General features: G+C 40.1%; 1 protein-coding gene across 2 annotated transcripts in view; it reads left to right on the top strand.

Annotated features, from left to right (window-relative positions):
- Positions 1–14551, top strand: part of NAA25 (N-alpha-acetyltransferase 25, NatB auxiliary subunit) — a 33634-nt gene extending 19083 nt beyond the window's left edge. Inside the window, exons 15-24 of one of the 2 annotated variants that reach the window (XM_069794623.1) lie at positions 605–704; positions 5091–5242; positions 5539–5664; positions 5976–6219; positions 6442–6565; positions 6921–6986; positions 7481–7578; positions 7796–7906; positions 8353–8499; positions 11179–14551. In XM_069794623.1, coding sequence (XP_069650724.1) covers positions 605–704; positions 5091–5242; positions 5539–5664; positions 5976–6219; positions 6442–6565; positions 6921–6986; positions 7481–7578; positions 7796–7906; positions 8353–8499; positions 11179–11301 — 1291 coding nt within the window. In that variant the 3' untranslated portion in view covers positions 11302–14551. The remainder of the gene's footprint in view (positions 1–604; positions 705–5090; positions 5243–5538; positions 5665–5975; positions 6220–6441; positions 6566–6920; positions 6987–7480; positions 7579–7795; positions 7907–8352; positions 8500–11178) is intronic. The other variant, XM_069794625.1, reaches the window with a different exon arrangement.
- Positions 14552–14940: the final 389 nt, after the last annotated feature.

Below are 14940 nucleotides of genomic sequence, written 5' to 3' on the forward strand. Positions count from 1 at the left end.
CAGTAGCCAGTCCTGAGATCTTCAGTTTCCTTTGCTACTGAAACTTAGCAGATTATTGGATTTTCATATGGAGTTGGGCAAAAGTGTTTTGGAATTGCATGAGACACATCTACTGTAGTATGCTCCCCTTCTCGTGGATTATCTTTCTTATGTGATTTTGATCTCTTTGTGGTTTTCAGAGTATTAACTAGGGGGAATCTGAAAGAAATTTGTGAAATTTATATCTTGATGCCAGTCATAGCTTGGTGTTCTGGCTTGTGTCATAGCTCAGCAAAGCTTGGGAGCTCTAGTTAAAACAAACACACCCAATGGCCTTGCCTTGGTTATTGTGTTTGTGGGTATCTAAGTAATCTCTTGCACAATTAACAGGGTGGATGGAGGAACTCCAAGCCCTCACATACTGTTTTTAAAAAATTAAGAATTCCTTCCATTACTTTTAAAAGCATAAATTTTAATATGAATGTTGTGAATACCCTCCTTTAAATCTCCAGACTTTTCATTAAAGCTGAACTGTACTGCCATTGTCTGTTCGGAGCTGTGTTTGAAATTCAGGTTTCCCCAGGGCTGTGTGCTGATATTTGACTTGTGCTGTGTTGTGTTGCAGCTATCTTCTGACGCGCTATGCAGAGTCTCTGGGCCATTACACTGCTGCATCCCAATCCTGCAATTTTGCACTCAGGTTTTTCCACTCCAACCAGAAAGATGTAAGTTGAAAGAAACCTCTGTGTCCTTGTAACAGAGCAGTATGTCAAGATACCTTACAGAAGTCTGTGCCCTATGTAAGGGCTTACAGAAATGTAGTGGTTGATAACATGATAACAAAGAGGAATAATACGTGCAACTTTGTAGTAAAGGTTGCCTCAACCTGTCTTTCTCATTACAAGAGTTTGTAACTTACTATTATATGGGGTTTTGCTTTAGCTTTCTATTTTATTAAAGCCAGTTTTAATGCTCCTCAAAAAACAGGTATAATTATTTTTAAATGAATGGATTATGATTTTATGCAGTAATTTCAGTGAAATGTCACATGGCAAGTAAGCCCTGGTGTCATTATAACTTCTAGCATTTTGGAAAATCATACAACAGCCAGAGATGGTGGGTCAAGATGGTGATGGCATACTTAGCAATCCTTTATATTACAATCACTGAAGCAGTGTGTTTTAGTGATGGCTCTCCTGGGCACACAGGGATGGTGGGAATGCACATTGTTAAAAGGTAGGGAAAGCAGAATGAACAAGGTGGAAGGATTTCAGAGGGGAAAACCTGAGTCTTGAAGTCTCAGTTTCACTGGAGGCAGAGCAGAGCCCATGACTAACTGCATTATTTTGAAGTGATAGGATCGAATTGCAAAACCTGGTCTTGTGCTAATGGGAACTACCTGTTTTATTCAGTTCACCCCTAAAAGTGATGTGAATAAAAAGAAAATTGTCTTGAGTGAGAGTGTTGGGACTTGAATGAATGCAGTAGTGAGGGGAGAGTAGCTGAATTCCTCCAAAGAGATCTGGTGCTTCCTAAAATGCACGCCATGCCCTAGGCATCTGCGGTGCTTGTAGCTGACTTGATTAGTAACTACTTGTCAACAATCTTACTCGGAAAGTACACTCTGATGTACATTCTGATACATTCATGGGGAAAGTATCAATTCTGTTTCAGAATTCCCATGGAACCCATGAAAAATGGGCTAGGTAGAAGAACAGTGGAACAACACATTTTTGAAGTCTTGGTGGAAATATATTGGGCAAATAGGAACAGAAATAGTCCAGAATTGTGTCAGGGAAGTATATGCATGTCAGTCCATCTCCCTAAAACTTTCAAGGCAGTCCCATTCTGAGAAGTAGGAGTATATCCTGTGTAATTATATTTTACAGTTTGGTCACTGTGGAGAGGTAGGTGAAGAACCTTATTTTTACTTCATAAGAAACAAAGGTGCAATCCAGTTGTAACTTCCAGTCAGCCACTGGCTAAGTTGGCTCCAAAGGCTCTGCAGTCATATAACTTGCTTTCCCACTATCCCAGCAATAGATAAAAACACAAAACTTGTCTGTACTGAATAGTAAAGATGCTAAAGATGCTCACAGTAATGCCTCAGAAAAAGTACCCTTGCTGTGTTGGCAGCCCAGGTTATTCCTATGTACACAATAGCAGTTGCCATGTACCTGTACCTCTAAGGTAGATGCTGAGTTACTATGACCTGTGTCTGACAGAAATTTTACTGTAGGGAGCGGGATGCACAGAGGAGCGCGTGGATTGTATGATGGGAGCTTGCTCTTGTTTGCTTCCCTCATTTGCTCATTGTTTAAGCACTGATTCTACTTGCTAAGAGTCTTTGGATTCCTGGGTGCAGTGTTTTGTGGAGTAAAGCCCTAGATCCAGACAGCTTTCTCCTATGTGTCTATTGGTGGTGGGTGTTGGCCCTTTTTTTTTTTTTTTTTAAATAAAACACATGACTGCTGGGTGCCAGGTGAAAAAAGTGAACTGAAAAAACTATTGGATATGATTTGTCTGCTTGGGAACACTGCATTGTAAAGCATCAAGAAATCATCTTTCCCTGGAAAACAGTGAAGCAGCTTCAGGTGTAGTTACCTTGGAAGAAGGTTATTCTCTTTGGCACGAATCATAAAGGTGCTTGCAGCAGAGAAGAGCTGATGGTCTCCAGTAGCTCAACATCTGTACACAGATGAAGACAGCCACACTCCGAGTGCTGTTGCCAGGATAATGCTACTCAACTCGTGTTCTAGAAATCCTGAAAAGGCGGTGCCTTGAATGGTTCGACCTGCCTTACTACCTCACCTTAAAAAGTTGAAATGACAAGAGAGGTGAAAGTGGTGCAATCGGCATTATACAATTCTTCATGCTACAAGATAGGGATGTGACTCTGCATCATGTCTCGTCTTGGAGACAGAGTATTGCGACCAAAGGACCATGAGCTATCGTTGATCTCGGGTAGCCAAATCTCTTGTGTGTTCTGGACACTTCCAGTGGTTATCACCTTAAGATCCTTTTAGTTGGGAAATGCATCAAAAGCTGTACTAATTTGCAAATAGCAAGTGTCCTTTAAACTGACTGTAAGGTGCAAATTGCAGGAGGTGAAGGCTCAATTTAGGGTACTGTTTACCTAGGATGATGGTATGACAAGAGTGGAGACGAAAAAAGAGATTCCTTACCATGAGACATGTCTTAAGTATCACAAGGTCAGAATCTGCTACTGGTTTCTGTGCTGCTGTGGTTCTGCTGGGGTTGCCCCTTCATACTCACTGTCTGGATACCAGCTTCCCATTTGAGTCCCATAACAGCATCTAACTGCGATGTTAAAGGAGGACTATCCTTTAAAAGTTAACTTTTTACATGATTTCAGATACAGCCTGCTCCTCTCTCAATTGGTGTTTAAGATAGCTGGAATGTCTGCTACAGCACAGAGAACGTGTCCTGCGTCATGCTGTGCGTGGGACTTTGCCTAGAACAGGAAGTGTGGGATAGAAACGAAGTGGTCTGGCATAAAAATATAGCTACTGATTCAGACTGATTGCTTTGGATAAATACGTTTTCCTTCTGACTTGCTGAACTTAACAGCCTGAAGTGAGTCCTGTTTAAGAGTGAGTCCCATGAGTAACAGCCGTCTAGGATGCTGTGCAGTCCTGACATAATATTTCTGCTCTGGGAGAGGATGCCAAGGACAGGGAGGAGAGAGAAGGCAGTACTGCTATATTTGACCAAAACTAAAAAAGCAACTTTATCCTTCCCAAGATAGTCCTCCTTTAAATATGCAGAATCACAAGTAATCTCTCTAATTTTGTTGTGTCCGTCCGTCTTTAATTTCTCCAGATACTGCAGGCAAACAGAACACCAACGTGTCCTATGGGGATTTAAAAACCACGTCGATGCAGTTGAATTAGCACCCATAGCGCAATCCCGCAGCCTGACAATGAACTCTACAAGGCTGTTTATCAGAGGGTATGTTGTTGAATATTTGGCATATTTTTTTCATACAGTGCAAATAACCAAATTTCTTAGGGGGAAAAAAAAAAAAAGAAAAGACAGAGCTACCTAGAGGATGTTTCTTATTTTGGAGGGATAAAAAAAAAAAAAGTGGTTTTCATCTGTGAGTGCTAGCTTCTAGTCTCTCAGAGCCTTCCAGACAAGTTGAGTCTTCTAGTACCGTATAAAGTTCAGTTAACCAGAGGCCTTTTTTGGTGCCTCTCATCTTCAGTGTATTTCATAATCTTGTTCAGAAGAAAATACTTGATTTGCCAGAATTTTTCAATTGTGGAGTAATGCTGATGTAAAAAATACAGCCATCTGTCTTGACTGGGAGCATAAATAGTGCACTCTGCCTCTACAGTTAGAAATTTTCATTAAAATATAGTGCTTGTTTGGGGCTCCTTCGTCATACAGATTTCTTTCTGGAGATTGCTTGGACTGATGTGAAATATTAGTTGTGTGTTGTATTGCTGTATTTCATCAGAGGGGAAGCAAACTATTCCATGGACCCTGACAGTTTCCTTTGGTGTTTAGATTGTTTTGTAATGTGTATACACTGCGTGATATTATCTTGTGATACTGTATTCAAAAATCTAATAAAAAAGAGAAACAAAAAAATGTGTGAGTAATTTTTTTAATCTATGTTGCGGTAATATGTGATGCACATCCAAGTCATTTCCAGAAAATCTGGAATATATTTGTTTTGCCTGAAGGTACTTCTCACAATGAAACAATGATTTAATAGTTTGAAAAATGCATCTCAAAAAAAAAAAAAAAAAAATAAAGCCTTCCAAAATCATCTCTCCCCTCAAAGTATTTTTCAGTCTCAGTGGTGGCAGCAGCATGATGTTTCTTAGTGTTGTTTCGTTATTAAATCACACTGCCCAGTGGAGCATCTGGGCGTTCTCAAATTAAAGTAGCAAAACTGCTGGGATGACTTGGACAAGCAAAAGTGCAAGCTTCTCCCAGGGATTGAGTATCTGCGAGATTCTGTACCTCTGGGTTAATGAAAACCACAGAAATGCAATTTCTTGGCAATGACCTTGTTAAACCCTGGTTATTCTGAATTTATGGAAGTAACTAATACAAAGATGGTGTGTGTTTTCTTCTAGACCTCAGAATATATCATTCAAGCCTACAAGTACGGTGCATTTGAGAAGATCCCAGAATTCATTGCATTTAGGAATAGGCTGAACTCTTCCCTTCACTTTGCGCAAGTTCGCACAGAACGGATGTTGTTAGACCTCTTACTTGAAGCAAATATGTAAGTACAGCAGCAATAAGTGCAGCACCTTGCACATGAAAAAATTGGAGATTAGTGCATAGGAGGGACACTGGCCAAGTGAGAGCTTGGTGAGTTGCATTTGCAGCTCTTTGACAGAAACCTGTGAGCTATGTCTCTCTGCTTCTAATTTGCTCTCCCCTTCAACATCCTTGTCATACCATGTATGTGTAACATTTCTGACATCAGAAGAGTTGAACGGTGGAGAGAATGTTAGCTGTGTTTCCTATTTCCAGTGATCAAATGTTTGATTTAATATTGCTTGTTCTTATGTACAGATCAACCAGTTTAGAAGAAAGTATAAAGTCCATGAGTCTGAGCCCAGAGGAGGATGACATTCCGTGGAAAGATTTGCGTGACAACAGAGACCTGACGGTCTTGTTTAACTGGGATCCAAAAGACAGGTGAGTAGAAGTATTCTCAACTGTAGAGTCCTACCTTTTCCTTACAGCACCCATGGCAAAGAAAATCCTTCCAGGGCAACTGCCATATTTAAATGTTTTCTAGGCTGGCTAACTGCGAACTTAACAAGCGTCATTCATCTCTTCTAGCAGTGCTGCCTTTTTACATATTAATACAGTTTTCTGAATTTCTGACTACTCCTTCCTCTTCATACAGTATTCAGTAACTTTGGGGAGGCTTTTGTACCTCAGTGAAGCTTGCTACTTTGCAAAATTGAAGCACTTGCCTGAAAACATTTGGTGCCTTTCTCTAGGGACATTTCTGAAGAACATAGGAAACTCTCACTGGAGGAAGAAACCATGTGGTTGCGAATCCGGTCTTTAACTTTAAGGCTAGTAAGCGGACTCCCAACTCTTAGTCACACTATTCAACCAAAGAACTCTGAAAAGACTGCAGAGAACGGCGTGTCATCCAAGATTGATACAATTCGATCCCTGCTTCAGCAGCTGGAAGCGGCAGTGGATTCAGGGAAGAAGTTTCTAGAACAAAAAATTCAGGTACCCGTTAAGGAAAAAGCTATCCCCAAATATTAAATGAACGTGAATGCAAGCAGAGAAACTGAATGCATCTTGTAACGTCCAGCAGGCTGCAGAATGCACTTAACTGACCCTGAGTTTGTAGTGTATGAATCTGACTGAGAGATGTGCCAGAGACAAACACTGTGTTCTGGATAAGGAAAAGCTGCAACACCTTTATCTTTTTCTTTGCTTCTTGCCTAGTATCCTGTCCTTGGCCCTCCTCCTACCCGAATGGCTGGCTTCTTCAGTAATGGCAGCTGTCAATGCCAGACTAGCTTGTTTTATCTTGTTAGTGATATTTATGAACTAGATACCAATGGCTTAGGTAAGTGTTTGAGGGGCAGGGGTTTAACCAGATTGCCATGTGTGGTGGGAGGGAGCGAGATGTGTCTCCATGTAGTTTGAAAACGACTGGGCATTGGGTCATGGGGACCCAAACTGTTACTTGCGTGTTAATTTTTGGAATGACACTAAGTTATCTGGGAGATAATGCCTTAATTTAATGTTTTATGCAAGTTGTCTTTTTTGTACAGTATATGTCAATGTAATACTGGATCCCCTTTGAAAGCAGATGTATTTGCTTTTGACTGCTAACACTAAATTACATTTAAATGCCTCTTGGTTTCTGGAAGCAGAAAATACACAAACTTGTGGTTTATAACTTTTTTCCTCTTTTTCAGAAGATTCAGCAGAAATCCAGGAGAGGATAGGGAATAGTTTCAAGTCTTTAATAGATCGACTGACAGGTAAATGGTAACTCAAGAGTAAACACTGGTAGCTAAGGTGGTGCTTCATGATGCTCTGAGGATGTGCTGCTGAGTGTGCTGCAATTATGAGGAGTGTGTTAATGCATCTGCAGACCCCTTTGAAAGATACTTGAGAATAAGGCTGAGATTGCTCTTGGCTCATCTGATCATGAAGCTGTTGCATGCCACAGAATGTCGTCATGTCCTATCATTTTGCTACCTTGCAGCCTAGTCTGAGCAATTGTTGTCTCCCTGGTACTTGGTCCAGGTGTGCTAATAAATGGTGTGGAGATACTGTTTGTAATGAAATACATTTTGGCAGAAGCTTCAGAGCTGTACCTTCTCAAGAGGCTTTGGCCAAATTTATTGTTAACTGCTTGGTGGTCGGTCCTTTGACACCTTTACACACTACACTGAGATACATACTGTATGGAAAATACGCATTTAAGTTGATCTGTGTGTCCTGAATAAGGCTTTTCCTTTTTTCTTTTCAGACTTGTTCAATAAATGTAAAGGTGATTTGATTGAAGTCAGAGATGGCACCTTGAAAACTCATCCAAACTTGTTAGAAAACCTAGTCTTCTTTGTTGAGGTATATTTTTCTTTGGAAACCAGAAATTTTGGAGTACTTTAGGGTAGAAATGTTGGGACTAAAACACAGTGGCAGTTCTTTGATCTCAGTCACTCATGAAAGCAGAGGAGTTTTGTTGCATATTCTATTTACTCTGAGTCTTATTAGTAGGAACACTAAAACAGTTTAGAAGCCTCCTGTAAATGCAACTTGTAACATACTTGTACCTTTTTTCCAGACGATCTCCATTGCCCTGTGGGTATCAAGTTATTGTGACAGTGTCCTCCGACCTTTTAAATCCAACCTGCAAAAGAAGAAGAAGAAAAAAAAAGAAAGCAGTGTAGCTATGGTAGAGACAATATTCCTTTCTTTTCTCCCCCACCCCCAATCCAACAGCATATTTATACTGAAAGAAAAATCAGGATAGGTAACATATTAATAAAATGTTTTTCATAAACTTTACCTTGTAGAGGCTGACATGGGTTAGAGGTTACTTAGTACTAATTTTTGAAACTCCTTTGCCATTTAAAATTAAATGGTGACATGGCACATCTGACATCACATGACAGCTTTTTAACAGGAAACAGTTCAGAGTATCACAGGCCTTCCTGCCTTGAATGCACTACAGTAAACTTGTTAACTAGTAGTGTTTATCTGGGTAGGTAGATTATAGCTTAGCAGTGGGGGGAAGGAATAGAATGACAGATGTTACAAAGTGAGTTGTCATATAGAATAAGCATTTGAATAGGTATTAAAATGTGTTTGTAAATTAAAAATATATATTTGTTTTTATAGCCACCTGTTTTTACACATTTTCTGGATTATGTTACTGAACTACAGACATTAACTTCCAACGTAATAGATCACATCAGAGGGCTTGAAATAATTCTGACTGCACTGAAACTTGAAGACCTGTCCCTCAAGGACACTCTGCTTTTACAGGTAAGAACTTCTGTTGTCTGTGTGTGACTGATAACAACCTGTATGTACACACCTGTGGGATAACTTTGCTGAAAGCTTCTTTTTACCAAAATGTTCTATTGGAAGGAAGAAAAAGGAAAACAAGCAAACAAAAAGCTTGGTTTTAGAGTGGTGAGTTAGGCTTTTTTTATAGTGACACAGTGATTTTTGCCTCATCTGATCAGCTCCAGCTCACTGCACAAAATTTCAAAAAATGAGATCTAAACACAGGAATTTTAAAATATTTTCATTTTGTGTCGTATATTAGTGAAGAAAAACTTAAGGTTTTAACATTATTTTGTTCTATTATCTGTATTTTACATGCCATAATGCATGCAAAATTCTTTTTCCAGGAAACATTTGAGATTCACCTACCGCTGATTAGTCACTTCCCTGGAAACAATTACTTGATCTTCACAGAAAAGCAAGTGGCAGCTTCCCCCCCACCCCCACCTCCCCAGCTATATAGGGAAAAACAGAGGCAGGAGTAATAGGCACTGCACATGCCAAACCTCATGTCAAATGTAGATGTGGGAAGCATGGCCCTAATGAGGAAACTTGGCTTTTTAAGCCATTGCAGTCAGATAAGAGTTAAACTTTGTGATAGAGTTAATGTTACTGTCGTAAGGGATATTCTGACAGTTCAGTACTTACTGTGACTGTGTTTACGTATAAGAGCAGTTGAGATCCTGAAAGTATCTTTGAAATGGTGTCAGAGTCTAGCTAAAAAGCCTAGAGGTGACTGAAAGCATAGAATTGGAATTTCTTTCATGGTGCTCTTGAAACACAGGTGGGGATAAAAGGTGCAACATAGTAAAGTGGTGGAATAGGCATCATCTTCTGATATGCAGGGGAGAGGGGCTGGGGGAGTGGTGAGTTGTGCTCCCTGTCAAAGAAGGATTGCAGATTCCAGGAGAAAGGTTTGAGAGGGGAGTCATCTCCTCACCAGTATTAATTTTGGGGGTAGGAGAGACTGAGTAGGGGAAAGCACAGGCAGAACTTGTGTTACTTGGGACCCCCACAAATTCAATCAGGAATCAGCACTTAAGACAGAAGCAGGTCTCCAGTATATTTATCTAAAGTGGGAAACTTGGCCTACAGGGCATTGGCATTAGGTTTGTCTAGATGAAAGATCTGAAGGCTTTTGAACTGGGAAGTATTTAAAAGCTGCACCCATCTATTTCAGAACTGCACTTCCTGTCCACCTAAGTTGCTGTTAGCCAGCTTGTGTTTTTTCAATTAGATTGTCCTGTTTATTTCATAGCACATTATTTAAAATTTCCCTTGTCTTGTTGCTGTATGAGGCTGATGCAGAAGTATCTCAAAAATATATATACAAATATATATATAAAAGAAGAAACTGCAAAAACCGATAGAAAGTAAGGAAATCCCTTAGACTGTATTTAATGCAAATTTGAATAAAAACTAAAAAGTACATTTCCTTAATATCGTCAAAGAATCCCCACTTTAAAGGGATAAGACAGTTTCAGGTAATCATTGATATTTGTAATTTTTCTGGTTCCTTGCTGAGTCAGCAAATTCTTTCATCTTCCCTTTGATGCAAGGCAGATCTGGAAAAAATTACCATTAGCACATGGATTTGAGCAGAAGCATCTATGGGAGTCTGCAGCTTTTCCTGTGTTTGTTCATGATGCTTGCTGTTCTGTTTGTTGACATTATTGACATTGTTGCAGTAAATCCTGATAAACGCAGTCTGCATAGCTCTACTCAGACTTTGAGCTATATTTGCAGCTCTATGTGTTTAGAGCTAAAAGATGCTTTTGAAAGAGTCCTCATGTTCAGGTATTAGTAAAAATTCTGGCCTGATTCAGGAATGGAGCGATACTGGCAATGTGTCAGCTGAACCTTGCTACTGGTGGAGATTTTCCCACTTTGGATTGGTTTACTCAGGCTGTGCCTCACAGGCTTTTCTGCTCAATATTGGTGTCTGCAAAATGCATCCTGATAGCAAGTCACCTCTTGACAGAACAGTGGTTCTGGCTGCTGCTTTGAGTACCAGGATGCACTCTTTCTGCATGCAGAAATACAGCATCGTTCATGATAAGTCAGTGCTAATCTCGCCCTACCTGCAGGAACAACGCTGACAATTCTGCATGATGGTGGTCCTCTTAAAAGCCTTTTAGCATGGGCATTTTAGAAAACTGTGCATGAAAGGGAATCTAATGCTTTGGGAAAGCTAGGTACCAGTGTTGCTGAATTAGTGACATCTGAACCTGTTCCAAGCACTGCAGCTCACTATGCTTTGGAATTTGGTGGAAGAGTCTCTTAGCTGGTCGGTGTTAATTTGATGTTTGACTTCAGTTCCCTGGATAAGAAATTCTCTACTTTAATAAATGCTGACTAAAATAAAATGCTACATGCACTCTCAATTTCAGCCACAAATATTTTGCACAAGGATGTTTCCATAAGTTTGAAAAAATGTTAATGTGTTACCAGCCCTGTCTGGGCAATACCAATACCTGCAGAAATTATTGCTGCTGAGCAGGTACTGCTTAGTCTGTGCTGATGACATTCCCTTTGTAAATCTACACTGTGGTCCTCATGAAATTCTTATCAGAGTTTGAGATGGTGGGGGAAGTTTAATGGAAGGATTTAAAACACTTGCGGTGGAGTGAATGATTTATCTTTTGCATTTTGCAGGAAGAAAAAAAGTTTACAAAGACTGTGCAAGGGAAAGTCCAGAGCAGTTACCATCACTCAGTTCAAGAAATTGGAGAGCTGCTGAAAAAGAGACTCGATACCATTAAAAAACTAAAGATTTGAGAAGTGTATCCTTGAGAGACTCCACAGGGGAGTGACGCCAGAGTCCCAGACACAAGCAACATCCAATGTACCATCACTTTAATCCAGAACTTCCTCATAATGAATGCATGAAGGACTTTAAAATCATAAAACAATTTTTTTAGGTATTACAGATGTATTGAGCTGATTTAAATTATTGTACATAAATGAGAAGCAGGGACCCTTCTTGGGGTTTGACCACTTTTTATACATGTTCATAGGCATATTGCAAGAGGACAAAATTAACTTTCTTCCCTTTTGATCTCTAGAAACAACTGGAGATGGTCTTTAGAAGCAGCAATAGAAATCCAGTGTAAAGCATATATCTCAAAGGAGTTGTATTTTCATCACCATACAGTGTTTATAATTTTTGTATGGTCCTTGCCTTAGAAATGCAGAAATTGTAGATGTCCACATTCAGCCGCCTCCAATGAAATAAGCCCGTTTTGGAGCTGCCTGTTTTGTCAGCAAGCCACCTAGTTGTACTGAATTAATTCAGTGTGTTGGCCCAGCAGGGAGAGATGAGGCTGCACTGGAGGAACACCTTCTGCATACAGCCTTCCAGCAGAGCCCAGCCCTCTGTTGCAGGGTGGGAGTAAGCCATGCCTGGTGGTGAGGCAGGTTCCTCTAAGGAGAGAACTGCTGGAGGGAATAGGTGGTTTCAGTCTACACACAGGTTGTTTTCACGTTCAGAAAAATTGCAAACCTGATGAGGAGCAAACTTGGCCATTAAGCTTTAGAGAGACAGAGATGGGAATCAGTGTTTCAGGAAAAAAAAAAGACAAAACGAGAGACCTTGTGTATAATGGCTGCAGTGAAGTCTGACACTGAGGTCTGATTCCATGTCAGTTTAATGTAAAACAGCAATCATCATGACTTTTTAAAAGTGTATTTAGATTATTGAAACTTTAAGACTTAAATATTTTAATAGAAATTAAATCTTATTGGCTTTGGTTTTAAGTTAGCAGAGGTAACTTTTGCTTCCGCTGTGGTATGAGGCTGAGAATACTTTTTGTAACTGTATGCTTGCTTTTTGCAGTTGATCTTTGATTATTCAAGTACTAGCTCATTAGGCATCCTGTTAGAAAGTGCAATCGCATCATCTGCTCCCACTGAATTTGCATTTCTGCTGGGTTTTGTTGTTTTGTTGGGGTTTTTTTCTTCATTTTAAAGGAGTGATGCAGCCTAAAATTGGTAGGCAAAAAAAGTTACATGTACCTGCAATACAAGGGACAGGTCAGACTTTAGATTCCTCATCTCCTGATTTAAAGCAGCTAGTATCTGAAGTCTATATTTAAAGTTTTAAGAGAGTTGACAATCCTACCTTTGTCGTCTCTTCTGAGTATGTTTTGTTAGTAATGCTAGAATGTTGATGAGAATATTTTTTTAAAATAAATCCCCTATGTAAAAAAAAAAAAAAAAAAAAAAAAATCACATAGCTGCTCTTGCTGGATTTAGTTTTGCTTTGCCCTATCCTGAAAGGGAAAGAAGAATGTCTGCTGGTTGTCTAAAGCGTAGTGGATGTCCTGATGGTTTAATTGCAATGTCTGGTAAGTGCTCTGGGCTGGAGGAATACCAAAATGTGTGAAGTCTGTTTTATAGTAATACTTTTCCTGAGAAGAGAGAAAAAAAAAAAAAAAACAAAACTGAACTCTTACATGTTGTATAGAAATTCCTTTTTTGAAAGAAGGGTGTGCTCCTTAAATTAAAGCAAGGCTGGTGACTGAAGTTGATGCTTTGAAATGTGTAAGGTAAATGAGAGCAGTCCCATTGCTGAGATCATGCAATTAGTAGAGAAGCACTGAGCCAGAAATCTGCACTGCCACTTGTCGTTCAAGGAGGCAAATTGCCATCAGTGATGTTCCTGCCCCCTCCCTCCTCAGTGGCAGTGCGAACTAGAGAGGGCTTTGTGCAAACACCAGCATTGAATGGAAAGTTGACACAGCACCCTCATCCAGAGGGGACAGTCCAGGGGCTGACTTATGCTGGAGTTTCCTTCCACTGCTGCTACAACAGGTTGAACTCAACCAGACGTATCAATAAGAAATGGTGAAAATGTAAGTGAAATGTCAGGTTAATCTAACCAAGCTTTTAAAATCCTCCTGTGTGCCTGAAAGCAGAACTTGCTTTAAAAAAGGTCTTCTGCATCAGCTTCTTTAAAAGCAGAATTGAAACTGCTGGGGGGGGGTGGGGCGGGGCATGTGTCATCTGAAGCAAAGTCTGAGAAGAGATGGAACCATGGCTTGCTTTTGCTTCCTGTCACAGCATTTGGCACGGCGCCGGTCCAGCGTTGGTTGGATACTCAAAGCATCCCCATGCCAGCATGGGGAATACTGACTGTTTCTTAGTGTTAGCTGCTGTCCTGTTTCCAGTTCCAGCCACTGGTGAATGATAAGCTAGTAAAACAAATACAATTTTTTGATTACTCAGTGTTTTATAAAACCAGATGCCATTTCTTCACAAGCTGTAGTTTCTCTATAGGAGGAAACAGTGTACAAAAATGGCTATGTGGTTATTGTTTGGGGGCTTGATTGAGGGAGAGAGAGAATTTCTCTCACCCTATAAATTGTGTACAGTTAAATATATTATATATTTCTTACAAAAGAGCATTTCCCCTCCAGAATATGTCCTACAGGGACCTGATAAGAAATTCAAGCTATAACCCGCTGCTGCTTCCCCCTTTTCCACTCTTGGGATTTGGTTTTGTTTCTGATGTTTTTTTTTGGGGGGGGGGGGGTGATGAATTGAAAAACACACCTAGAAGAAGCTACCCAGACTACTGTTTACAGACTGAAAAAATACTGCTTTTATACTACTGGGATCATGAGCCATGATCCTTTTACAGATTTCCTGAACTCTTCTCTTTGCTTAGAATCATTGTCTGATGTAGATGAAGGTCAGAAGCCTCCTACCGTTCTTTGTCTATGTACAGGACAAAATGTACAATGCCTGTTCGTGTTGCCCATCATTTTTGTACTTAACTGTTCAAAAATTGCATTTATATTTTGCAATCATTGATAATCATTATTTTAACTGCTAGTAACCTTAGGGAATTTTTTTCTTGTATCTGCAGCCTTATCTGAACTCTCTTCCTTGATTATTCATTGTTAATTTATGACTGTAGAAGATGTGTATGCCTCAGCCTTCTGTGGACTTAAGTGACACCACTGCAACTGATCTGCTTTAAACTGGATGGGTTTATAATTTATATAAAAGTCAGTTTCGTTACAAATTGGTATTGCTGCCTCTTTCATTTTTCTGTCTGCATGGGCTGGAAGTGGCTGAAGTGCTTGCCTAGACTGTCTAGCTTTGGCAGATTATCCTGGTGCAGGGCAAGCAGAAAATCCAGTTACCTGTGAGGGAGGATGGAGAGAGGGGAGAAAAATGCTCATTGCTTTCCATCTGCGGCCTGGGTTCAGAATGGTGTCTGCTGGGGGAAGGAGCTTGGTCTGTTCTTTGACATGATCATCCATCTACCTGCTGTTCAGGCTTTCTGCAGTGCTTGCTTGCACTTCATCCTGGCTTTCAGTTACAAGGAAAGTAAGGGCTGGCAGTGCATGAGGTATCTCAACTAGAAACACACAAAAGTGTGCTTGAGAGGGCTGTGGCAATGCTATGGCA

The sequence above is a fragment of the Haliaeetus albicilla genome, chromosome 10, assembly GCF_947461875.1.
Source record: "Haliaeetus albicilla chromosome 10, bHalAlb1.1, whole genome shotgun sequence".
Lineage (NCBI taxonomy): Eukaryota > Metazoa > Chordata > Aves > Accipitriformes > Accipitridae > Haliaeetus > Haliaeetus albicilla.